The 26246-nt window shown below is 35.2% G+C and overlaps 2 protein-coding genes across 2 annotated transcripts in view; one reads left to right on the forward strand and one right to left on the reverse strand.

Moving 5' to 3' along the window:
- Nucleotides 1-26246, forward strand: part of cct6a (chaperonin containing TCP1, subunit 6A (zeta 1)) — a 679017-nt gene that overhangs the window by 345493 nt on the left and 307278 nt on the right. The window lies entirely within an intron of this gene.
- mettl27 (methyltransferase like 27) overlaps nt 1820-26246 on the reverse strand; it is a 29276-nt gene continuing 4849 nt past the window's right edge. The window contains exons 2-5 of the mRNA XM_028806847.2: nt 8851-8979; nt 7278-7413; nt 5203-5295; nt 1820-4159 (exon numbers count right to left, since the gene is read on the reverse strand). Of these exons, the coding sequence (XP_028662680.1) occupies nt 3945-4159; nt 5203-5295; nt 7278-7413; nt 8851-8979 (573 nt within the window). The 3' untranslated portion in view covers nt 1820-3944. The remainder of the gene's footprint in view (nt 4160-5202; nt 5296-7277; nt 7414-8850; nt 8980-26246) is intronic.

A 26246-nucleotide genomic window follows, 5' to 3' on the forward strand; every position in this document is an offset into this window, starting at 1 on the left:
CCAGTTCATGATGTGCTCTGATTTCTCAAGAAGTATTTATTTAACAATCTTTTACCAAAAATGCATATGTTTTGCAAATTATGAGCATATGACTGGATAACTGACATGTGTAGTATGTGACGAGTATTTTTTTTTCTTTTTTCATGGATGGTTTTCATATCATTTGATGTTGTACAGCATTGGTCACCATATTCTCCTATTCTATCATAAACTTTCTTCTCTCCATTCTACATGAAAACTTGCGATTAACATCTTTTTTCAGCCACCACTACAAAGGACATGAGGTAAGTAACATTTAAAAATATCACGTTTGGTTGGAGTTTGAACTTTTGTGTGTTCTTCACAGTATTTCTGTCTCTCAGAGATTTACTATGTACTCCATTTCAGTGTCCTGCAGTGTCTGTCTTTCACTGATTTAAATTACATTTTTGTGCTTTCTAGACCATTTTCTGATGATGAAAACAGTTACCAGACCACAATTATATATACACTGGAATAGGATTCCTGAAGGATCTGTACAGAAAAATATGGACTTTATTACTAAAATCACTTGTATTTTTGAATGCTACCGAGTCTTTTAAAATAATAATACATTTTATTTATATAGCGCCTTTCCCATGCTCAAGGCACTTATGTGAAAATCTGTGACGGGTTTCCTTTGGCAGTCTGAAACATGTAAGATAGATTTGCTAATAGTCTTCTAATCCCATCAGACTATTACATGGGGAAGGGAGTAGAGAGGAGTGGTTGACAGGTCACAGTTTATCCTGGTACTCCCAACACATTCCTCTATAAATATGTTTAGTCTTATTGAAGAATTCATTACGTGTTTAATACTTGCTAAGTCAATTTGTATGAAGAACAGACCATGTGAAAATAGCAATAATGAGAACTTGAAGAAAGAACATTTCAGTGGCAAAATTTTCTTCATTGGGTTTGTTTTGAATGGTGAAGTCAAAGAAGGCTGTGGAAAGCAGAAGCAGTAAAACCCCAGAAAAAAAAAGACAAAAGAACAGTTTAGAGGATGAAACACATTAAACAAAATATTTTTTTTTACAGTAAATACAATATTTAAATGTTTGTTGAATGTAAAGACTTAGGGGAAATATGTATGCCTGATCACAAAATTTGACATTTGTGAGTTTATATTTTCTTCTATCTTTTAACACTTAAGAAACAGTGTAATAAGAAAGACTGGAATAAGTAGGGTCAGAAGAGCTGAAATGTGGGCTTCGAAGGGATCTTGATCATTACCATCCATGACTACATGCCTGAAAAAGGTTGTATAATCTCCTGTCACTTTTACTATTATATACTGACTGACACATTCTAATAACATGGTACGTTAAATGACCAGACAAGCATGCAGCCATTTGGAGACTTTTCATGTAATGAATGATGCACTGACTTCACTGATAACCAAGTTTCCAGTGTGGTTGGTGGGGAAAGTCATGTAGGTTAGGTGACTCACCATAACTGATAATTGATGTATTCAGATATTGACTATTGCTGTAGTCATAAAATAAGTATTTTCTCAGATTTTTTGTAAATCAGAAAATATTTACACAGAATGTGAAAATCTGTTTTGTTTATATATTCAGTGATGCTCAATGAAAGATACCTCATTAAAAGGACAGCTTGACCAATTCATAGTTTCTATCTTAACACCTCCATTTCCTTACTGAGACTCTGCTTTACCATAACATTTGTTTTTACAAGTTTAATCATATAAACACTCAAAATTTACTTGTCTTCAAAATGTTACGATTACATGAATTATGTTTCAGCACCAGTGCACGTACAACATCTACAACTTGGCAATAATTTAATGCCACATCAGCATCATTTTTATTTCAATAGTTGACACATGAAAACATGAATATATGCCACAATATTCCTGCATTCAGGGGTTTAGATTTGTGCTATTTTTTAATTATTTACATAACATAACTAAATTTGTCTCTTTCTGTTTTAGCCAACCACTGTTGGACAGTCGTAAATAACATTCTGCTACTAGTATCTATTAATATATTCCTCTTCTCAGCATCTCATTATAAAATTACCTTGTGTGTCTTACCTTCTTAACATTGATATTGTTTACTTGCAGCAAGCTCTTGGTGAATTTATACACCTGCATTTTCAGAAACTTAATCTCCTACAAGTATAAAAACAAACTTTTGTTTAAAGAGTATGCAACCTAAAGAGAGCCTAAATGAAATTACTTTAAGTCTTCAAATATAAAATTTACATAGTTTTATATACAGTATATCATAGATGAGAAGTCAAAATCTGATTTTAGAGTACTTTTACCAGTTCAGCAAAACAGAAAATATCAAGATTTCTCCCTTTCTCTAATGCTACAGTAACGCAGTTTTCCCTATTAAATATTAACGCTAACTGAGCAATTTGTATTGTATCTAGTTACTGTCAATTTTACTGACAAGTGCCCTAAAACCTGTTTGCAATTTAAGTACTTACACTTATGTAAATCAAAACATTTTAATCAGAAATGTAATAAACATTACATGTTGCTTTTAAACAATAATTAAGGTATTAAACATATCTGAATATCAAACACAGATATTTAATTTCTGCTATTTTCCCACTTCTTTTTACTTTCTCCACTTTAATACATCTCACTGTTCCAAATTATTTTTGTAATAATAAAATTTTCTGTAGTAAAAAATGTATGACGAAATATAAAACAGGGAGTGAAAATAAGTCAATACATTTTAAATATTCAAACATGACTGAAGGTAAATAATCCAGGACCACATTCTGTGTTAAGAAGATCACTCCCTGTTGACACTGTGAAACTAATCCAGATATAACTAAAGGATTGTTCTAGTCTTTAGGTAGTAAACATGAAGGATGCGACTCTTTGATGTACTGGCATTCCTCCTAGAGTTGGTTCTTGCTAAGATCTGATGATGGCATCAAAGGTAAGGCCACTCCACAACCCAGAACTGGGCCAAGTTAGTTCAGAAATTGGATGAATAGATGAGAGAAAACAAATCCAACAATAATAAAAATTCTTCATTGACTGTCTGAATTTTTTTTCCTCTATTTTATATAAAATACTCAAGTTTCTATTAATGTTTATGTAACAGGGGTCTATCAGGGTTAGCCAGGACAAGAGGATTTGACTGCATGCTAACAAAGATTTAAATATCTGTACATGAAATAAGAGATTGTTTTAAGAGAGTCATGTGGGATATCCTAAAGTGGCTATTGAAGGTTTTGTTTTTATGTTAAGAAAGGAAGCAACTAAAAAAAGCCTGTGCCAGTATTCCAAACACCAAAATATAAGGGTGAGGCTGGCTGAGAAGCCAGCACATTGGCACAACTATTATTAAAAGTTTTTACATTTAAAAAATTCAGTCTGTATTCTACCTATACCTATATACTGTACTACCACAGTTCTCACCACTCATTGGAAGTGCCAATCACAAGACCATTTTTCAAAGAAAATCTGATGTTTTTAAGGGTTGAGCTGTCTACAGTTGATTTTTTGAAATTCCAATTAATGAGATTTAAAGAATGATCATATTCATCCTGTTTTTAGTTTCTACAGTTTATAATGATTAAAATCATAAATATTGGTTAACTCATTTAGTTTTAGGCTTTCAATTTTCCTCAGAACTGATTTTTGACTATAGTTTGAGACAAAAAACAGCATTCATGCTAGCAACTGGATTTATGTACTGTATAGTATTCTAAACATATGGCATATTTCAGAGTATCTAAATATACATTATCTTGAGGGAATTCATCAAATTCACTACACACTATTTTAAAGCTCTGAAACTTTAGCATAAGGCACTTACTATAAAAAGAAAGGGGACTATTTATTACTGTACATTTAAAATAGTACAGCAATAAATTGCTATATCAACATGACAGTTTGTGGCAAGAATAAAATAAGGGCATTGCTGTTGTTCCCTTCAAGATTCCACACAGGTTTTTCTATACAAATATACCACTCCAGAGATGTACACACAGTCACTCTCCGAAACTGCTCTTTCCCATTTTTCTACTTCTCGAACTGCTATTTTTTTCCACAATCCCTTTTCCTCCATTGATCTCTGCAGGGATTCCAGCTGATCTTTATAATGTATATTGGTGTTGTTGGCTCTTGTTGTCATACATATATATCCACCTAAAACAGAGATGTTTTCCATTTTTTAAAAATAGAATACATGAGACTAAAATGAAAAGTATTATGCTTTGAAGAAAATATTTGTACTGAATTTAATAGGTCTAATTAAGAATTAAATGACACAGATTCAATACAATAATAAACTCTCAATACTTAAATTGTCATGTAATTTTATTATTTATAGGATTTTTCCAAATATACAAAATTAAGCTTATTACAGATGGGAGGTAATAATATAAAAAAATCTGTACTACATCAAATGGCACACAGATATTGCTTATGTCTATTATATGGAACAGCAGAACACCTGACCCAATGCACTCCTTTAAGTTACTGCTCATCCCAAGTTTTTAGTACAACTACACTATATAATTAAACATTCCCTGCTACTGACAGTATTTCAGGCATGATTTAAATACAAAGGTACTGTACATTATTAACATATAATTAAAAGTAACAGGTTAACCAACTATATTGGATTGGGTTTAGCAAGTTAGAAATTGAAAAACTGCTAAAAGCTGTATTCTGTATAAAACTGACATATTTGCTCAAATACCAAAAAAATTATCAAAATGACTCTTAACCTTGAATATTGAAAGGTAAGCTATTATTTAGAATTTTCCATCTTGGAAACAAAACCAAGGTAACTGAACTGCAAAAAACAATCTAAGCAAACTACACTGTTATCCAGTACCATCTCAAGTTGCATATTTAATTTTGGTATGAAGAAATCTAAACTACCTCTCTGAAACATGGCCCTAAATCACAGAATATCTGAGAAATCTCTACCTTGGGATGAACAAAAATGTAAAAATTTGAGTTACACAGGGACTTTACTTCAATAATCCATACTACTGGCTATTGACAATTGTAGTTTATTTTGATATGTGCAAAATACAACCTCAGGAAAAAATGTAATAGTAAAATAAATGTACATGCACCATGAACATAAACAAGTTTGACATTGAAATTGCTTAGTTTTTCTGGTTATGTTTCTTTTTTAAAAACATAAAAAGTATGAAGGAAGAAGATAAAGAACACACCTGGTTTTGTTACTTTGCAGAGCTCCCAAATTACTTCGACTGGCACATGTCCAACGCTGAGTGCACCAACTAGAAGTACTGCATCATAAAAAGCTGCATAAGGGGGGAAAAAATAATTATTTGAATTAGACATTTCCTTATTATGAACTAAATAACAATACCTAAGAATGAAATATATTAAATTGTACTTCAAAACGGTTATACTAATTTTAGTGTAGTAGTTCAAGGACCTTGAATATAAAAGCAAATTTGTTGGAAACGTTACATAGGTTGCCGGTTGCATATAAAGGGTGCCACCCTTAAAAGAAGCATATATATATATATATATATATATATATATATATATATATATATATATATAAACCTGTACAAAACCAGCAATGAGAGTGAGAAAAACATAATGAAGTAAAACCTTTATTAATAATACAGATAATACGGTGTGTCCTGGGAGAAGGATTTTGACCCATACCCTACCACTTTCCTTGTAATTCAGATTGCAGAAACGCTACAGTATATTGAGCTTGAGTTGATGTGACATGTACAAGATGAACACATTTCCCAAATCATAATGAAGGGCTAGACAGGACAAAGTCAATAAATCAAATGCACTTCGTGACATATAATGCTTACAAATTTGTAAAACGTCTTTCACAGCATTGGGTTGCTTTAAAGCAATCGTTCCAGCACCTGCTGCATGACTTGAGCCTATATTGCTCTAATGTGGAAGGCAATCAGTTTCATCACCTGTGTCTGAGTAATGCAAGTGTAGCTGATTTCAAACAGAATTAACCACTTGCTGTCAGAGAGCAGAGGTGAGGAACCAACTTCACATGCACAGATCTATGGCAATGGCTCATAACATGAAGGCTATCTACGCAGAGAGAATCTAGTTACACAAGCTATTTATGAACACTGATTTTTCTTATGTTCCTGTTTCTTATTACACTGCACCAATGGTACTGATATTTTTAAAACACACACTCTATATATTAAATATCCAAATACAATATGTTACATATACTTGTGATCACTTGCAAATAATTAAAAAACACAATATAACCATAGATGCAAAAAATACGCAAAGAAATTAATTGTTACAGCCCCGGCAACAAAGACCATAAAGACTCCTTAAGAGTTTTTTTCTTAACTTTATGTTTCCTACTTTTTTATTTACACCATTAAACACCCTCTTTACTTTGTTGCTTAACAATAAGGTGTTCCTTACAATGCCACATTTAGTGTATAACAACATTACTAGTCAGGACACAGAGCAACTATCCACAAACACAATTACCCTCTCCAAATATTAACAACATCTATCCATCCATCCATTTTCCAACCCGCTGAACACAGGGTCACGGGGGTCTGCTGGAGCCAATCCCAGCCAACACAGGGCACAAGGCAGGGACCAATCCCGGGCAGGGTGCCAACCCACCGCAGGACACACACAAACACACCCACACACCAAGCACACACTAGGGTCAATTTAGAATCGCCAATCCACCTAACCTGCATGTCTTTGGAATGTGGGAGGAAACCGGAGCGCCCGGAGGAAACCCACGCAGACACGGGGAGAACATGCAAACTCCACGCAGGGAGGACCCGGGAATCGAACCCAGGTCCCCAGATCTCCCAACTGCGAGGCAGCAGCGCTACCCACTGCGCCACCGTGCCGCCCCCATAAATTAAACATCTCTCAAGAATTGTTTAAAAGAAATGTAAATGTTAATTCTACTTTTTTCCCCCCAATATGTGTCATACAATAACTCGCTGACTAAAATAAGCACATTGTAGATCCTTAGAAAAAATGTTTGTGGACACCAAATGGCAGTTGTTTATGTAATATATAAAAATATGTCTTTATAGCAATGGATCTGGCCATGAATAAGCTGTGAAAACTATTATTATAACCTGAGCAACATTTGCCACACCTAACACTGTATTGTGGTGACACAAGTAAATGTGAATTAGCATTTTCATCCACCTTGCTGAATGATCTGTGTTTCACAGATCTGTTCCAATTTTCTCTCATCTAGAAACAACAGTTATTAAAGAAATCATATGAAGTTACATACAAATGGGAGATGAAAGAGTCTCCGTTCCGAGCATGCAGCACTTCAGATTTTGGTATAATCCTTTGGTTTTGGCCATTTCAAGCATTCCTTCACTACCATCGATACCATGGAAATTTCTGAAGCCCATTTTGTGTAGCTAAACCAACAAAATGATTGAAGAAAATACATTAGTAGTGACAGACATTTAGTTCAGTCAAACTGAATTCCAAAAATATAAATAATACTTGTCAGGCTTAAGAAAAAATAAGTTTGGGAGTAGTAGAACATAGTTACATCCTAGACTCTATTAATAAAGGTGACAGTTAAAAATCTGAACAGAACTAATATACCATCCAAGAAACAAAAAAAAATGATAAAGCAAAAATTGCTGAGAGACAGACTGTAATTTAATGAGGATAGTTATGCACACTAGCAAGCAGAAGAAAAGGCAACAGCATAAATGATGGCTTAACAAAGATGCTCTGAGCATAAAAACACATTATAATTCCTGGTAAAAAAAAAGTATTCAATGTATCATATGGTGCAAAGTTGCTCAACATATACAGTAATCCAAAAATATGGTTTCATGTGTTTTCATAATTCAAAATGAAAAACTATCTTAAATAAATGATGTACAAATCAAAAACGTGTTGGCTGCCTTTCTGAGGGTAATCTCTCTATTATAAAAATAATCTTGGAAGGATTGGAAGGAGAAGAGACACGATTTTCTCAGAGACACTTTAACGTCCCGTGAGACAAGGCAGTGAGACAAAAGGGCAGCTGCTATTCTGTAAATGTACTTTTTTAAAATTATAATCATTCAGAAAAAATAATAATAATTTGGATATGTTGAACCAGTAGTTTTCATCCTGTGGTTCACTGTTGGGACTACAGTGGCAGTGAGACGGTGGTAATCACATACATAAACTCAGGAGTATGAGGCTTCAGGCATAATTTTTGTGAACCCCAGCAGTAAGCACAAGGCGTGAGAATCTCTCTCCCTCCTGAACAATGACGGTATACATTTAGTCTATTATTTCTTTTGTTCAAGTGGATAAAGAGGTAATTTGTAATAAAAAAGTTCCATAAAGTATTCTGTGCTCTTTAAGTAAGCTTTCAGACAGCAAATTCTTGTGTTATGGTAGTGCGGAAGATGCAGGTTCATGTTGTTGGATGATGAGTAGAATAATACTTTGCAAACCTTTTATGTTGTTTCAGTTTGTCAACAACATTTTGAAGCTTTCCTAAAGAACTTAAAACTGGATATGTCTATTATGTCCATAGTAACCTAACCATCCCCCCCAAATAAAATAATTGCTTTTGCTGCTTTTTGTAATGTGTTTAACAAGCAATACCAAATGTCAATTTTTGCATTACAATTAATCATTCTTTACTTTGACACTTGATACTGGTTTATGAAGATCACATTATTTTAAATGATTTCATGTTCAAAACAACCATCAATATTCAGGCCATGAAAGCATTTGTGATTGTTCCTGTAGGCTGAGTAATCACAGTCTTTCACAAAAGTAAATCTGCTGTCTAAAATTCCTCTTGCAAACTCTAAATTTTGTATACTGTTTTAACTGCTTACCCAGGAAACTACTAGGCCTGTTCCACAGGCCACATCTAGTATCACAGCAAGGTCTCGATTTCCTTGGAAAGCTGATGATAGTGTCTCTGCAGCCAGGTAAGGAGCCCTGTATTCCAGTGTTTCTACATCCTAACAGTCAGAATGTGAAAAAAAAGGAATTCAAATTACAACTTTTACTTAAAGTTAACTATAAACAAAAACAACCAAATGTCACGTTTCAATTCTTTTGGTGAACATACCCGCCGGGCTCTGAGCTGTACAAAGACAAAGCTTTTCTACTGACATTACCAAGATATTATCACATTCCACAAAACTGATATAACCACATTCCAATTATATTACTAGTTTCCTTACTTATACAAATACTATAAATATTTTATATATTATTTAACCTTTTTTTAAAGCTGCAAAGAAAACTGTGTTAATGAAAACTAGGTCTGAATTTTAAATATAGTGTCAAAATATTCTCAACAAGTTTCTTTATTTAGAAAACTATACATAAATACAGTAATCAGGAAATACCATTCATTGTGCACTTGATTTCATTAAAAAATACTGTTAAGGCAACAAGCTATGGATATAAGTATCAAATCGATTTCTAAAATCACATCTTACTTAAAAGGTTTATGGTGAGGAGGCCAGCATTAAGAATACCCAGTTTAAAGGATCATAATGTGCAACTCTTTTAAACCAGACATTCTTATTGCTGGTCACTTTACTTTCAGCGGATTCCTTAATTTGAAATGAATTATTTTTGTTAGCACAGATATATTAGTCCCTGTTTATGTTGTGTCAAGTTATGAGAAACAATGCAGTTAAAGAAACATTTACTTCATGAGCAGGGAAAGTCTGGGGGTATACTGGATTGGCTTGGGTGTGATAAAAAAAGGATCGGCATGATACCATGTGAGAGAGATAAGATAAAGCTGCTTCAAATGGATCTGGATTCTTGTTGAAAAGGAAGATTTTTATCCAAGTCATTTGGTTTAAATGCTAAATGCTAATGGTAGTCTGATTTTATAGTGAAAATGTGTTAATTCTCTTGGATATTGAAGCTACTGTATATGTAATTTTACCAGGCAATCCCCAGACCCAAATTGTGCAAAGCTGACATTGTGATGCACCATGTTAATCTATTATAAACCACACTCCCAAAAAATTTAACTTTACAGTAAATCTTTTTCTATACTCTTTATAAATGTTTTATACAATCTTATGACTTTCCCTAGTATTTGCTTTTAATAGCAATTAAGGCTCGAGTTTTTTGTGCTGTTCGTCATATAAATAAATCAAGTTTTTCCAAAACAGTGCATTGGTCATATTCAAGTACAACTGTTTGTTTTAAGACATGTGATGTCCTGTGCTAATGAGTATTCTTTAAAGCAGGGGTCGCCAAGTCCGGTCCTGGAGGACCACCATGGCTGCAGGTTTTCATTCTAACCCTTTTTTTTTTTTTTCAATGAGTGCCTTGTTTGTACTGCTAATTAACTTCTTGTGAATTCATTTTAATTGAATTGCTTTTTTAAGATTTATTCCCCTGAATTCCTTCATCATTCCTCTGAATTACTTAATTTCTTTCCTTAAATGGCCCCCAAACAGAAATGAAATGTTAAGTGAGGGAGCCAACAGAAGACCAACTAAGTCAGGGCCTCAAACTCCAACCAATTTCACTCCAACCAGCTGCTTAATGAGGTGCCAGTTCTTGTTGTTAATTAAACCTGTTCTTTAATTCCATGGCTTTGTTGCTGCTCTCATAGTGCATTAGCACACATTTCTACAATTGTTGATTTTTTCTTTCTAAGAGCACTATTAAAATGTTTTGGGGACCTGAGCAGATCGACATTCCTGAGACCTTCATCTTTCTTTATTTTCAGATATTGTATGATAGACAGTTTGTTGGTCATGTTTTGGCTAATTTTGTATCTTATTATTGTTTGGCTGCTAATTAAGGAAAACAAACAATTAAGGGGTACGAGTCTAAAAGAACAAATCAATTAAAATTAGCTCAAAAGAAGCTAATTAGCAGCAAAAAAGGTCACTAATTAAGAAAAGGTTTAGAATGAAAACCTGCAGCCATGGTGGTCCTCCAGGACCGGAGTTGGCAGACCCTGCTTTAAAGTAATGCTAAAGTCTGAGGGTGTACTCACACAGGCAATTCATTCCATACCCGAGCATGTTTATCCGCATGTAACCCGGCAAAGTCTAATTCGTTTGACTGGTGTGTTTGCTCCGTGCCAGTCTAATCATACTGTGCCCTGGCCCACTTGGAAGAGGTGGGCCCAAGCACAGTTCAGTAGCATTCAGCAACAGTGTGATCGCTAAACATACCCAAGCACGGAAAACAGACATGACATCAATGATGCAACAAGTCATTTGTCACTGTAAAAATCTTCTTGTATGCGCAGTATGATTAACAGCAAAATGCCGCGCAGCACACTCAACAGAGTAGGTAGAGCATTATCCTGTCCTACACGACCCTAAAACAACCACCAAAAATAAATGTATAAATAAAGTCATTTTGACATGCATGCTGTCACTCCGTGTTCAGATCGTGTTTTGGCTTTACACAAAGTCTTATGGTCTTGATGAAAGCGTGTCCGGGCCCAAAACGTTAAGCGCAGTGTGAGTGCAGGCGAGGGGGGTTGGGGGGTGGTGGAACCAATCGCGCTTGGGCATGTTATGGAACAAACGTGCCTAATGTGAGAGCATCCTAAGTAAACTTTTTTTCTGTAAGCAAAAAAATCAGTGCAATATAAGACAGTTGTAAGATCACAGAATATGATGCACATATTTGTTATTGATTATTTTAACTACCCATCCATCTCCTGACACTTATCTAGGTCTGGGTGGCAGAAGCAGCAGTCTAAGCAAAGATACCTAGACATCCCTTTTTCTCACAACCACCTCCAACTCATCTGTCCCCAGGCCAGCAGAGACATATAATCTTTCCAGTGTATCCTGGGTCTACCCCGAGGTCTCCTCCCAGTTAGACATGCCCAAAACACCTCCCCAGGGAGACCCCACCACCTGGTTTGGGGATTATTGCCACAAGAGGCACCAATGACCAAGTGCAAATTGAAGACCTCCAAGACATGAATGTCTGCCAAATGTTCATAGCACACCCTCAACTATATGATCCTGATAGGGCAGACAGTGTGGTGTAGTGGGTTAAGTTAGGGTTTGTAGAGCTTGGCTTTGGACTTCAAATTGCGCTACTGACACTGTGTAACCATGAGCAGGTCACTTGATCTGCCTGTGCTCCATTTGGAAAACCATAAGAAATGCAACCAAATGTATAATAAATGTTGTAAGCTTTGTAATGCTTTGGATAAAGGCATCACCCAAATAAGAAAATGTAATGTAAATTATCCAACAAACAACCAGGTAGTGTTCAGTTGACAGCTCTGCCCCTTTCTTCAACCAAGTGTTCAAGACATATGGTTGAAAGTCTGATGACACAACTATAAAATCGACCTTGGGTCTAGAGTGTTCAACACCCTTATGCTTGAACATGGTGTTTGTTATGGACAAACTGTGACTAGCACAGTCCAATAACAAAACACCACTTGGGTTCAAACTGGGTAAGCCGTTCCTCTCAATCACAGACTTCCTGGTTTTACTGTCATTGGCCAAAAGTCCCCTAGTAGAACGATAGAGTCCCCAGAGGCAGCACCTTTCAGCACTCACCCCAAGGAATATCTTGTCCACTCCAATGTACACACACCAAGCCAGGCGGGCTATAAGTAAGCCCACACATACCCGATTCCTTTCACCCTTGGCAACTACAGAGTGGAACAGAGTCCATCCCAGGAGTTCAGTTCCAGAGCCTGTGGTGTAAGCTGGGGTGAGCCTGGCTATATCTAGACATTACCTCTCTATTTTCCACATTAGCTCAGGTTCCTTCCCAGTTAGAGAGGTCAAATTCCACTGCTTATTTATTTTGCAATTTGTGCTGATTCATTGAGCAGTATTTTCTCCAAAATATACAGTATTAACTTGTGTTTTTTTGTTAATATTCATCAGCAATACAATAAGCTAAAATGTTCAATACAATAAAGAATTTAAACTTGTATATAGCATAGAGATTAGAAAATCTGCTAAACTATAAAGTGGCATAAATCTGCTTGATCCCTGGCCTGGGAAGAATCATTTTACATCAGTATTTTACTCACAGTTGGGAAAGTCTGCAACAGGTATATTAAGGCCAAATTCCAGTCAGTGAAAAAAACAGATTAAAAGAAAATTTTAGCCAATCAAGCATCAACAATCATAAATTAGGCAAAATAAAGATTATATCAAAAGATTTGCTTAGACATTTAGATAGAGATAGATAGATAGATACTTTATTAATCCCAATGGGAAATTCTTTACTTTGAGTTTATGCCGGAGGATAGGTTTAAGAAAATAAATTAGAAGTAGTTTCTTCATCCTTAGAGAATGCTGTGCTTTAGAAATAGATTGGAATTACCATGTATTAGAAAACTGAAAAAGTTTAATTATAACAATGTCTGTAGAAGACAATTTTGTCCATCTTTCATTCATAGTTGTTTTGAGTATGTAATTACCAAGTACATTATTCATTTGGGTCTTAAATAAGAAGTCTTAGAAATTTTCAAAAATGCAAAGTACTAAATAATTACTTCCAAGAGCAAATTATTCTCTCAGTTTCATTTGATCAGAGGGGAAATTCCAAAGCTTTTTCCAAAATGTACTATAAACTTTTTTGATTAATTTTTGGCTGTTTGTACCCATATGTCACAGCAAATTACATTTGAATATGTCTTTATATAGGCACTAGCCTGCTGGCATGTATCATATTAGTAAATGGAAAAATCTATAAAAGGTGGCATTAGCAGGTGTAGAAACCAAAAGGCTGGGTGAGAAAGTAATAATCCAGGCCATCTAATTACAGCTTAGTTAACATCTTTGTCAATGATGAAATTCATAAATAGCTACAGTGAACACTAATAATTTTAATTAATTAATTAATTAATTAATGATAATGGGTCTAAAAATAAAAAATGCACACAACAAAGTGCTCATTATTAGTGCTTTTGTAGTTTAGAACATCAGAGAACACAGCGGTTTCGAGTAAAATTAAAGTTGACATTCCATCTCTATGTAGTAGTTAGACCGGTAAGATTCATTTTCAGCAACTATTCATGGCAGGAACTGCATTTTTAATGCCTTGGAAGACTGTCAGGGGCAGGAGGTGCAGGAGCTTTTCTCTATAGAACCACAAAAGGGGGAATTTATAGGGTACAGAGCAAATTTATTCACTTGACATTTTCTGTTCACTAATTAAAAAATAAATGTTATTTAAATTACATTATCATACCACTGTCACATGAATTTAAGTAATCTTGATATTTTCAAGAGACTTTCAATCCAACATTTTATTTGAAAAATTTCTTTAGAACTATTTTTGTAAAGTGACACTTTTAAAATTAAGCTTGTCAGAATTACGACTTTTAGTGTGGTGAAATTTCTGGTTGTATTAGTACAGACTGAAAGCATTAGAAGTTTAATAAGACTTATGAAATTTTTTTTTATTATCAACAATTTATTGAATTTAATAAAATCAAACAACATTCCATACAGGCAAGTCAGATTTTACAAAACTAGGTTCAAATCAAGTATGAAAAATTAATGGAAAAGTCAAACTAAATTAAAATTCCAAATGCGATAGACTACTTATGCTTTACCTTTGCTAATTTCTACCTCCTTTTTTATCATTGTCAATACATTAAATCTTTGTGAAATAAAATCTCAATCATAGATAAATTAATTAGATTTAGATAACAAACAGCCTATGACTTGATTGCCTTCAGTACCAAATGATTAATCCTTCTTTGTTTCTGTACGTGACAGAAGGAGGACTTTTAAATGTGTAATTGTCGACAAGGCATCTAGTCTGGATGGAATTTCAGGGTGTGTTTTGAAAATCTGTAGCAAACAACTATCTGATGTTTTTGCATGAGTGAATCCTTTGTTCCTGCATACTTCAAAAGAACAATAATTATCCCTGTGTCTAAGAAAATAAAAGTCACATTCATCCAAATTGTGATGACATGCAATCAGGAACTGGTGTTGAAACACATAAAAAAAAAGTTCCAGATAATCACGATAACCTGCAGTTTGCATATTGCCACAACTGGTGCACAAAGGATGGTATATCCCTTGCACTTCATACTATCCTAACAAATCTGGATAATAATAAACTGTTATGGCATAGTTCTATTTATAGACTACAGACCAGTATTTAACACTGTTGTACCAGCAAAACTGACTACCAAACTCCTCAGTTTAGGACTCACCACAATCTTCTGCAACTGGAGTTTTTTTCACTTTCCTAATCAACAGCCGTAACCTTGTACAGAGGAGCAGCATTACATCCTCCAAGTTCACAGACCTTCAACACAGGCACTCCACAAAGTAGTGTGCTGAAGCCTCTTCAGTACTTCTTGTTCACTTAAGACTGTTTGGTTAGACACAATTCCAATGCTGTCATAAAATCTGCTGGTGACACTACTGTCATAGGGCTGATCATCAACAATGAAGAGCCATTTTACAACGAAGGGACTTACTTGGTGATTAGGAGGTGCCAGGGAAACAATATGATTCTTAATGTTCAGAAAAACCAGAGACTTCAGGAAGCAGAAAGCAGACCACACTTTCAATTGCACTGGAGGAGATGCTGTTGAAAAAGTGAGCAGCTTTAAATTTCCTGGAGTGACTATTACTGATGAACTGAAGTGAGCACAACATGTTTCAGCTCTTTTCAAAAACTCTCACAAGCACCTCTACTTCTTCAGATGTATGTAGACAGCAAGCACTTCTGAATCTGTTTTCACAAACTTTTAAGAGGTGGACAGTGGAATCCATCCTCACTGGCTACACCATATCCTGGCAAGGCACCTACTCGGCTTTATATCATAAAGCCCTGCAAAGGGTGGTAAAGATAGCACAGAATATTACCTGTCCCCAGTTGCCTTCTATTCATTACATATATAACACTCACTGTCTTAAAAAGGCAAACAGTATAATTAAAGACTTTAGCCATCCTCACTCCTACCTTCTGATAAATTGTATAGGAAGGTATTAACTTCAGAAGTTGTGCCTTTCGTGTTTGTGAGATATGTTTATGACAACAAAAGAACTTAATGCATGTATAACTGTAAATATATCTGTTTATCATGAAGAATTATATATCACCACACACAAAATAAAATAAATAAATAAATATCTTAGTGGGTCTACAGGAAACACAAAATAGTTACCAAACATCAAGTAGTAAATTAAGTCTTTCCTGATGTATTCTGCACTACCTCACAAATTGTGGTATGGCACAGTCAACAAATTATCATAAATATTACTAATGGTAACATCTTTAGTGTATTACTACTCTACATTTTACTGCTACAGAATATTGGCCTTTTAGAGAATTGATGGCTGGATAAAGGTATTGTGCAAACAACAAATAAGGGTGCTAGTAGTGCTGGGCGGTATACTGGTTCATACCAAAAACCGTTTTTTATTTTTGTTATGATATGGATTTTTCTTATACCGGAACACCGGTTTAAATAGCCTGAACAACATTTGGAACGTGGTGCAGCGGGAAACTGTTTAAGGGGGTCCTTTTTCACTGGTGCACCGCAAAATACGCATTCAACAGAGTACATGTGTTAGTGGAGGTATTGAGCGGTGAAAATGGACAGGGAACATTCTGAAACTGAAGCTGTAGCAGACGATAAAGTTGAACATGATGACACAGAAGAACTTTTGACGAAAAAAGGTGCTGTGTCTGTTATCTGTAGATACTTTGGTTTTAAAAGGTCGGATGTGGAGCATTATGTTCAAATGTATGAATACTGTTTCTATACTACTGGATAATACTGCAAGCCAAGTTGTACTTGTTTTATTTTATTTTTTTTTCAATACTGTGTAATGTATCTGGTTACTGTGTAATACTGTGACGGTGCCGGTCCCCTACAGACTCCCTCTTCCCACATGGGAGTCTGTTGAACCAACACCGACGATAGTTATGACCGAGATGAGCTGAGAAATCTCATTGAAGCTAGGGGATGTTGGAAAGTGCTCAAGTGCTTTTGTTAAAAACAGTCAAAGTAAAACCAAAAGTGTCCGTTGGACAGTGTTCAGAAAAATACAGTACCCACATAAATAGCAAATCCATAAAGCCAGTGAAATGTGGGGATAAAATCCATAATAAATATATCCGTTAAAATGCAGTCTCTCTCCTCGCCCGATCGCAGCACACCACCTTCTGTCTCCACGGCTCACCCTTCACTGGCGTTGCTGACGGAGCCTTTGCAGCACGAATTGCTTTCTGCCAACCCCTGTTTTGGCTGCCGCCACACTGCGCAGCCAGACCGTCCGAGGTCGGCACACCTCCCGTCTTCCATCGTGCTCACTCAGTCACTCCTCAGATCCATTTGGAGGTCTTACATTTCGCTCGCCCCACTCCACACGCTTACTCAGTGGGGTGAACCAGCCCCTAGATCGCCTAAGCCTGCACTCCCTCACGGAGCCCCAGCTCGTGCTGCCTTCTCCTTCCTGGTGTCTGGATCGTCTCCCATGACTGCCTTTTCCCTTCTTTAACCTCCTTGTGATCTATCTTTTCTTTTTTCCTTCTCCCATCCTGCCGGCCCATAAATATACATCTCTGTCCGTGGGCTCAGCGCCTTATTCACACGCCACACTAAGCCAACGAAGCAATTGAGAATAATCAGATGCGACTCGCCCCAATCACCTCATCAACTCCCTGTGGTCGAGCAATCGCGCCCATGAAGACAGACACGGCGAACTGGATTTAAAATCGGACCTTTTTTTTTTTTATGTTTTTTTTTGACCCACTAAACAACAAATAGTATTATAAATGCAAGTTGCAGTTTTATTATTTATTTTATATATATATATATATATATATTATATATATATATATATATATATATAGCTTAGCTTGAAGCAAGGTCTATATTAATGCAATTTGTCTTAATGACGGTTCAGTTGGTAAAGATGTCATCTCCAAGTTGCACTTGTTTTATTTTAGTTTGGTGAATACTGTGTGATGTACCTGGGCTTGAAGTTTTGATGTAATAGTATTATTACTGGAAGTTGCACTATTATTTCTTTTATTGTTATTATTTATTAGTTTATATATTATGCAGTTTAATGATGGTAAAGTTGTTTAAAAAGTCACTTTAACATGTCAGTGTACAGAGATTGTTAACATTAACAAAGTGTAGTTGGTTTACAAAAAATATTTGCCATTTATTCCTTTTCTAAGACATGTTCAGTGCAATACAACTAAATGCCTCTTTGATGGTTGACAATTTGTTGTCAAAGTTTTAGTTTAAGCGGTTTGCAAAATTTGTTCAATAAAAAGGTTCTATATTTTGACAGCAACTGTCATGCAGTGTGATTCCTTCTCTTCATTAGTGCCCCCCCCCCCTTTGAAAACTATCACTTTATGGAGCCATGCAAACCTGTATTAATACTTGTGTGCACATTAAAATGTTTTTTTGTACAATGTACAATTCTCATGACAGTGGAATAGGTTATTCTTAGCCAGTCTACTGCAGTAATTGCAGTGGAAAATGTGATTAACTCATGCATGGGAAAAAAATACCATCGAATACCGTGAAACCGGTACAATCTTGAAAAATACCGTGATATAGAATTTTGGTCATACCGCCCAGTACTAGGTGCTAGTGAATAAATGTATGCATTAGTACTGTGCATCAAGACAGAAATCCAATGGCTCTCCATGTAAAAAGTGAGGGTTTAGGACCTTTTAATTCTAATACTGGCAAGAGATGGAAATCGGTACTGAGAAATATGTGATGACAAGTTTACTATACCTGGCAGCAAAATTCCAGTGAAAATGTTATTGCTTTGGATATAAACAAAAATAATGAAATTATAAAAGGTATGTCCTGTTTACTTATTACAAATCCAATCATAAAACCACTCTCTCTAAGATAACATTTCAGAGTAACAAATATTCAAAACATACTGAGAAAATAGTGGCAAAAGTGCAAAAGACAGTTAAAACTGGCCAGCATGGCATAGCAAAAATGACAGGTAAACCAGATAATTTTACCAAGATTTCACTGGCGTTTGATTTAGATTTAAAGAAGCTGAACTATCTGAGCTATGTTTCATGCCCCCCGGAGAAAATACATTGTGTTTAAGAGTAAAATTAATAGAAAATGGAATCATATGAACAACTGAAATATTATTTAATTTTAAACTAAACACATTGGGTCAAATTAAGTAAATAAGCTCATAGATAGACAGGTTAGTACTGGAGAATCTTAATGCCTTTGTCTGTAAGCCATGTCACATTACATGACTTTTCCAGTGATTGTCAGTCATAGCCTTCATTTAGAAAATTGTAGCAAGATGGAGGCTGTCGGCAGCATTTTTCCATAAAGCCAATCATCTAATGTGACATATCCAGTGACTCACTACAACTAGCATGCGACCCACCTCAATAAAATCAAACAGGTTTGATTTTGTCTTTAGTCATAGGGTTGGGCTCTGTGTGCATGAGAACTGACAACCAATGAATGCTCAACCAGTAGTACAATGCATAGAATCTAGTGATAAAGACAAAGGAACATACAATTTGAACCTCACAAACAGAAGAGAGACTCTTCTTTCTCATGTCTTTTGTTTTACAGGAACAAAACAAAATGGGAATAAAAGGAGGCTGAGACTATGGTTGATTTGAGGTAGGGTGGGGGTGGGGGGGCAATGTTTTCTGACTGCAACACACAGATGTCAGCAAGGCAGGCAATAATGGTTGTCACAGTTATTTGAGCTGTTTCTTCAAGGCACAGCTATTACTGAAATTGTTTCATTTTGAAAAGACAAAAAAACTGAACTGTTTCCTTTGCTAATATTTCATACTCTAGATTTTAGACCCTGTATAGAAAATCTGTACAGTATATCCATTTCTAAATGGTTCTGATCTTGAGCCTTTAAGCTATTTTGAAAACATTTTGAAAAATATGAAACATTGCATTTTGTTGTTAAAATAATCATGATATCAATTTAAGCCCATATCGCAAGCCCTAGCTGCTAGCTATCTTCACTTTTTTTGATTTGTGCAAGCGTCTTTGGTTGTGTACATGTATATTTAAATAAATTATGTATATTGAAAACTACTTCTTCGACAATTTTACAAATCAATAGGCAGTAATGGAGCAATCTGCAAAATTCTGGTCGAATTAAAAATTTTCATGTCAGTTTATTTGACATACTGCATGTCAAATGCTTTTGAAGGATATGGGGATAAACACTGGAACAGAAATAAGAGACTTGGAGCCCTAACAAGGCAAGCACAATGCAATTTGTTTAAAAAAGATAAATCAAATTTTTTGAAAGTTGTCATTGTACATAGGTCTAGTGTCCAGGGCTGATAATCTCAGAAACTGCTTGTTCTTAAATGTTCTCTCTTTGCAGGGATATATTCATTCAGGCACAATAAACAACAAAAAAGCATCATTTTCTGATAAAAGTCATAACTTTAAGATGTGAAAATTAATTTTGATTTTACACACACAGATATATGTACAGACATGATGTTAATAATGTATTTTTCTTGATGATTTGAACATCATGCAATAGAATCTCAACTTAACTCAACAGCAAATATTTAACCCTATGACCAAACTTCCATTTACGTGGAAGTAAAAAAGGATACAGGAGGAACTCAAGCCACAATGCTGCAGAGTTGCAGTCAGATATACTACCACTTGCATCAGCTGTAGACCAGCACTATGATTGTCCTTTCTAACTACTAACTGATTTTTTTCTTTTTTTACAAATGCAGAGATCTGTGGTATTTGGGTATTTGTATTGGATGGGTCATGAGGTCGCTGGAAAGGGGTGTGTGGCACTCCTGATATCTATGCAAAAGGATGAAGGTCCAACTCTTGTAGAGTCCTGGTGCTTCCTGTCTTGCTTCTTGATGTCTGTGCATGTATGCTTTCAGTACTTTACAATATATGCAACCTGCATCTGAAATACTTCACACACTCTGAAAGATGCTCTGGTCAGCTTGCAAAGCACCCATAGCACAAGACTGATATTACCATTTGCCATTAATTTTTATGGCATAACATCAGTCTAGACTATGTTCGGTAAAAGTTTAGTTTAGGTACTACCTATAATGCATCTGTTAGTCACATACTGTAATAAGATCTTAATAAAGGCTTCTTTGGGTTTTAATAAAATTTACAAAGCTTCAATGAAGCGATTAGTCATATATGTGCAGTATGGCATATTAACAGGTGATATGCTGGTAAAATTACTTGTGTAAATGGGAACTTCACTTGGTCTCACTAAGCATTAGTTAAGGATTCATAAATCTTATAAGCTTTATTCTGAAGTATGCCATCTTGACAGACTTATCATCCACTTCCTCCAAAGTGAAGTTATTTTAGTATTTCACATTGCACAGAGGTAAATAGCCACTTTTTGATGTTCTGTGTTATGATCAAAAGAAGCCTTTGTCTTGTTACACAACAGTATGTGACTGATAAATGCATTATAGGTAGTACCAAATCTAAAGTGTTACCCTAAGGTCTGTACTATTTGAACACTTTATCTGCATCTGACTGGAAAGGTTTGCTCATTGTAAATCAAAATATAAACAGTTAAGATATGTCACAGATTGGATAGTAAGTCATTATTAAATAACTGACAAAATGAAAATGAAACAAGTAATTTAGAATGTCCATCACAAATGCTTATCCAGTATTCAATGTACAGTATAACATTAAATAAACCTTTATCCATGAAGTAAAGTCAGCTAAAAACACAGTGGATCTACTAGTCCTCACAGATAAAACAGGGTCATTGCAAATTGATTTCCACTCAAGCCTTTACATAGAACTTAATATATGCATCACAATATACTAGGTCATAAGCAGGCAATTGTTTTGAGCTGACTGTAGGAGGGATAAGGAAACAATCTCTTAAACTCAAAGGCAAAGCTTGCAGACAACTCAAACCTATGCTACACTACCCCACCTAATGGCACAGTAAAGAAATTGTACAACAATATTTTGAAAAAATATAAAATATTTTAAAAAATAACATTACATAAAAGAACAATAACACAGTAGTATAATGTTTGGTAATGCAACTCACATCGCCTGGACCTTTCAGTGATGTGTTCACATGACTTGCATAGTCCGAAAATAGACTGTTTTGTTAACACTTGACAGCTATGATTAAATGTGAGTGTGACCTAGGCCAAATAGGTAATACATCCAGGGCTGGTTACTCCATACACCCACTGCAATAACATTTTGACCAGGAAAGAGTAGTCACAGAAAAATGGATCATAGATGAGTATCTAAATAAAACTAAAAACAATAAATAAAAATGAAAGGAATGAAGCCCATTGCCTAAAGGACTAACTGTAAACTTCAAGATTACTGGTCATTCACCATCACTGTTTAATTGTGGGATTCTGAGGAATTCACTTAATCCACGAACTTGTCAACAATAGAAGTACGTAAATGGCCATACTGTGCCCCTGTGAATTGCAAGTTACAGTACATTGAACTAAAGTGTCCATTAAAAACTTAATTTAGTTTTTTATCATTTAAAGAGATTAAGCACGTAGGAATACCTGTCCTTTACATGCAAATAACTACCTTTCAATAACAATTTCATTTATTGTGAAAACAATACTATTTAAAGCTGATATGAAAGCCCAAGTGGTAGATCTGTGCAGTTCAGAGGAGAGAGTGGTGGCCCGAGGATAATTGAAACAGTAATCTTCATGAGACTTTCATGCATAAGAGTGCCAACAATGTATTGGGAGAGGACCAGCACCCTCAAAAGATTCAGTTAAGTGTAATCTTGTGTTTGGAGATCACCATTGATAAAATGGACCAAAAGAAGCTGGGCTAAGTTATGTAAAGTAGCTAATGGCATTAGTCAGTGAACTAATGACTGAGCACAGTAATAGTGTGGAAAGATGTGTATCAGAATACATAGCTTATCATACCACGCCATGGATGAAATGGTGCAGACCAAAAGCCAATTGAGTTTCACTTTTTTGAAAAATAAAAACAACAATAAAAATGTGCAGTTGCATTAGGGTATGGAATACTAAAACTGGACAATGGAGAATGTAAAAAACATTGCTAACAAAAAAGTCAGTCCCTGCTAACATTTCAGTGTAAAGGTATGAGATGTGCTTTCTGACTTAAATTTGACTATTTAATATGGTTGAAAAACTTTTAATGCCACAGGATGTATGGACATTATTATTTAGAAGGTAGACTATTTCACACTTATAGTGAACCCATTTGTGAAGTCCCACCATATTTCCAGAAACACGACAGTGAATTTTTAAGGAAATGGCCTTCCCAATCAGCAGATCATAATCTAGAAGGAACAACTTATAGTTGGAATCTGCCTGCATCAGCTATGAATTTCAGGAAATAATGGAGTCAACATATGGCAGCATGCCTGTTCTGCACTCTTTGACAACTTGTTGAGTCTACAGATTAAAAAAATAAATATATTCTGATGGCAAATTAGGGATTGTTTATAATATATAGTATCTAACAATGGTTTCATGATTGTAAATTCCTAAAATTAGACAATTTTAATTTCAAGTAACTAACACAGAAACAATTTGTGAAAAAGTATATGCTCAAATATGCCCATGTGAAATAATATATTTAGTTAATAATAAGTAATTATAAAGTAATTTACAGAAAGGTGCTGCTAATCAAGTGCACTTTATACTACTACATTTATAATAAAATATCCTTTCACAATTTGGTCTAGGACATTTGCAGTTACTCTCAGAAAAGTTAACTGTTGCTGCTCCTCACTCTGGCATGTATTATCAGTCCATTTCCAACCAGTCCAACATTCTGCAGCAAAAAAGATTACTTTTAAATGCAGAACATACAAGACAGTTGCCAAGATCGAGGCTTCCCAGTAAATTCTGCCAAAAAGCAGAATGATGCTCTGACAAATTGCAACATCCAGGAATCTTCAGGCCTCTTTTAACATGGTAAATGTCTCAACTCATGATTTTACTGTTATTCCAGTTGTGACTACTGAAAGGGGCTCAGATGGACTGCAGTACAGACTTTCTTCATCTGCCTTTTTTGTAATTTCAGCAGTCCTCTTTGTATAGACTGCTGGCAGAGTGGACAGTAAGCAACTATTAAGATGTTAAAAACAGACAAAAAGACATGAACGTTTTTGAAAAACTGCAGTATTTGTACTCTAGTTTGAGAATTTGTATCAAAAACAAAATCCGGAGGGCTATAGCATACTCAAAGACAAAATTGCCAGGATTCACTGCCAAAATGATCAGAATCAAACCAGAAACAAACTTCTAAGAATATGGAAAGAACCAAGAAGTGGAAAACTAGGCATCGTCAAGTAGAGAACCAAACGCTGTAAGATCAAGACTAAGCCCTATTCAAAGTTTAACTCTGTACCCTTGAACAGAGAGCTCATGTGATGCATTATTGTGGAATAATTACCACGAGAGATGTAGTGCCTCTAGAGATATATTCCTTAGCAAAGGCCTTGTGAAATCTAGCAACTCACCTACAAAACATTGAGACTCTAAAATGGTGGTTAAAAAAACTAAAAAATAAATATAATTTTTCAAGCTAAACAATTAATTCAAAATACATACACAATTCTAATCCTAAGCATATATTTAACAAATGAACAGAAAAAATTTATCTAAGAAAAAATTATTTTAAAGAGATGTGCAGAACACTAAAACAAGGATGGCTTTTGTGGAAACGTAAAGAAAAAGGTAAAGATCCCTGCTCTACAAAATAGCATGTCATCTTTGCTTAGGATTGAAAAGTTCATTGGAAAAAAAAAATCTCAGGATGTCGGAGATAATTTCTATTAGACAGACAAAACCAAAATGCAATTATCTACTTATTATGAAAAACACCAAACTGAGTGTAGTATACCACTCTAAAACTCTCATACCATTCATCAGGGACAGAGGTGGGTGGGCCAAGGTTTGATACAGTTTTGAAGCCATGTGATGTGACAATAATTTGAGTCCACCATTATCCTTTAGAACAGTGCATTCTGAACGAAAATGTGCAGCAATCTGTCTAAAAGCTATAAAATGATAAAAAGTGGATCATGCAAAAGTATAATGCTCCTATGTTTTCCAGCAAATCTAGAAATAAATGCCTTAAAGAGAATCAAAGTTCATACATCGGATCCACGGAGATGTTGAGGCAGAATATTAAGAGAGCTAAATATAAAGGAATTCTTTCAAATATTGATAAATTGATACAGTCTTGTAAGGGGTAGTGGGCCAAAATATCTCCAATACAATATAAGGGATAGATTAATACAGACAATTAATTACTTCAAGTTACTGCTACTAAAGGTGGTTCCACAAAAACTGAATAAATGAGTGCATTTATATGCGCACAGAAAACCAGAATAAGGTGAATGACTGGAGGCAGAAACCGGGTTTCTTAAAACCCCCCATTTACATTCAAGAGTGCCTTTATGGAGTTCTCCCTTGGCAAAATGCTCCAATGTCACTAAACTGAGCAAAAAATAGTTAAACACTGCCAAATGTGATCATTTTCTTGTATTTTATTAATTTTTTTAGTTCTTCATGCTGTGAAATAAATCACATTCATTCCCTTTTATATCCCTGACCTAGTTCACAAATTATTCATGGTATGAAGACTGGCGACTATGCCACCAGTTGACACTGTTTTAACAAATCTTTAACAAATATCTGGATGAAAACTAAACTGGCACTTGCTTAACCTCCTTAGCATTAACCGCGAGGGTGACTTGGTTTTGGAACTCATCGTAAATACTGTTATTCCCGAGAATGGCTGAAGGAGACGTGTAATCCACTTTTGAGTGTTAAGCCCGAATAACTCTCGGGACAGTATTCTTCTGCCATTTAATGAATGAGATAATATCATGCTGAAAAAAAAATCATTCATATTATATATATATATATATATATATATATATATAAGAGAAGGTTTGTGATACGGTTTGCATATTTGCAGCTGGAGATTCACAAGGAGAGAAAAATTAATCACGTATCATAAAGTAGTTTTTATTCCTGAGCTTTCAACCCCTGCCAGGGGTCTTCATCAGAGGATAATGCTTAGACTTACAAGAATCAAAGGCAAGTCTAAGCATTATCCTCTGATGAAGACCCCTGGCAGGGGTTGAAAGCTCAGGAATAAAAACTACTTTATGATATGTGATTCATTTTTCTCCCTTTGTGGATCTCCAGCTGCATATATATATATGAGTTTTGTCACTTAAAGGTAAAACCTTAGTATTCATGAGTGGGCAGAGCCTTAAATCAA

This window comes from Erpetoichthys calabaricus, chromosome 8 (assembly GCF_900747795.2).
Source record: "Erpetoichthys calabaricus chromosome 8, fErpCal1.3, whole genome shotgun sequence".
Classification (NCBI taxonomy): domain Eukaryota; kingdom Metazoa; phylum Chordata; class Cladistia; order Polypteriformes; family Polypteridae; genus Erpetoichthys; species Erpetoichthys calabaricus.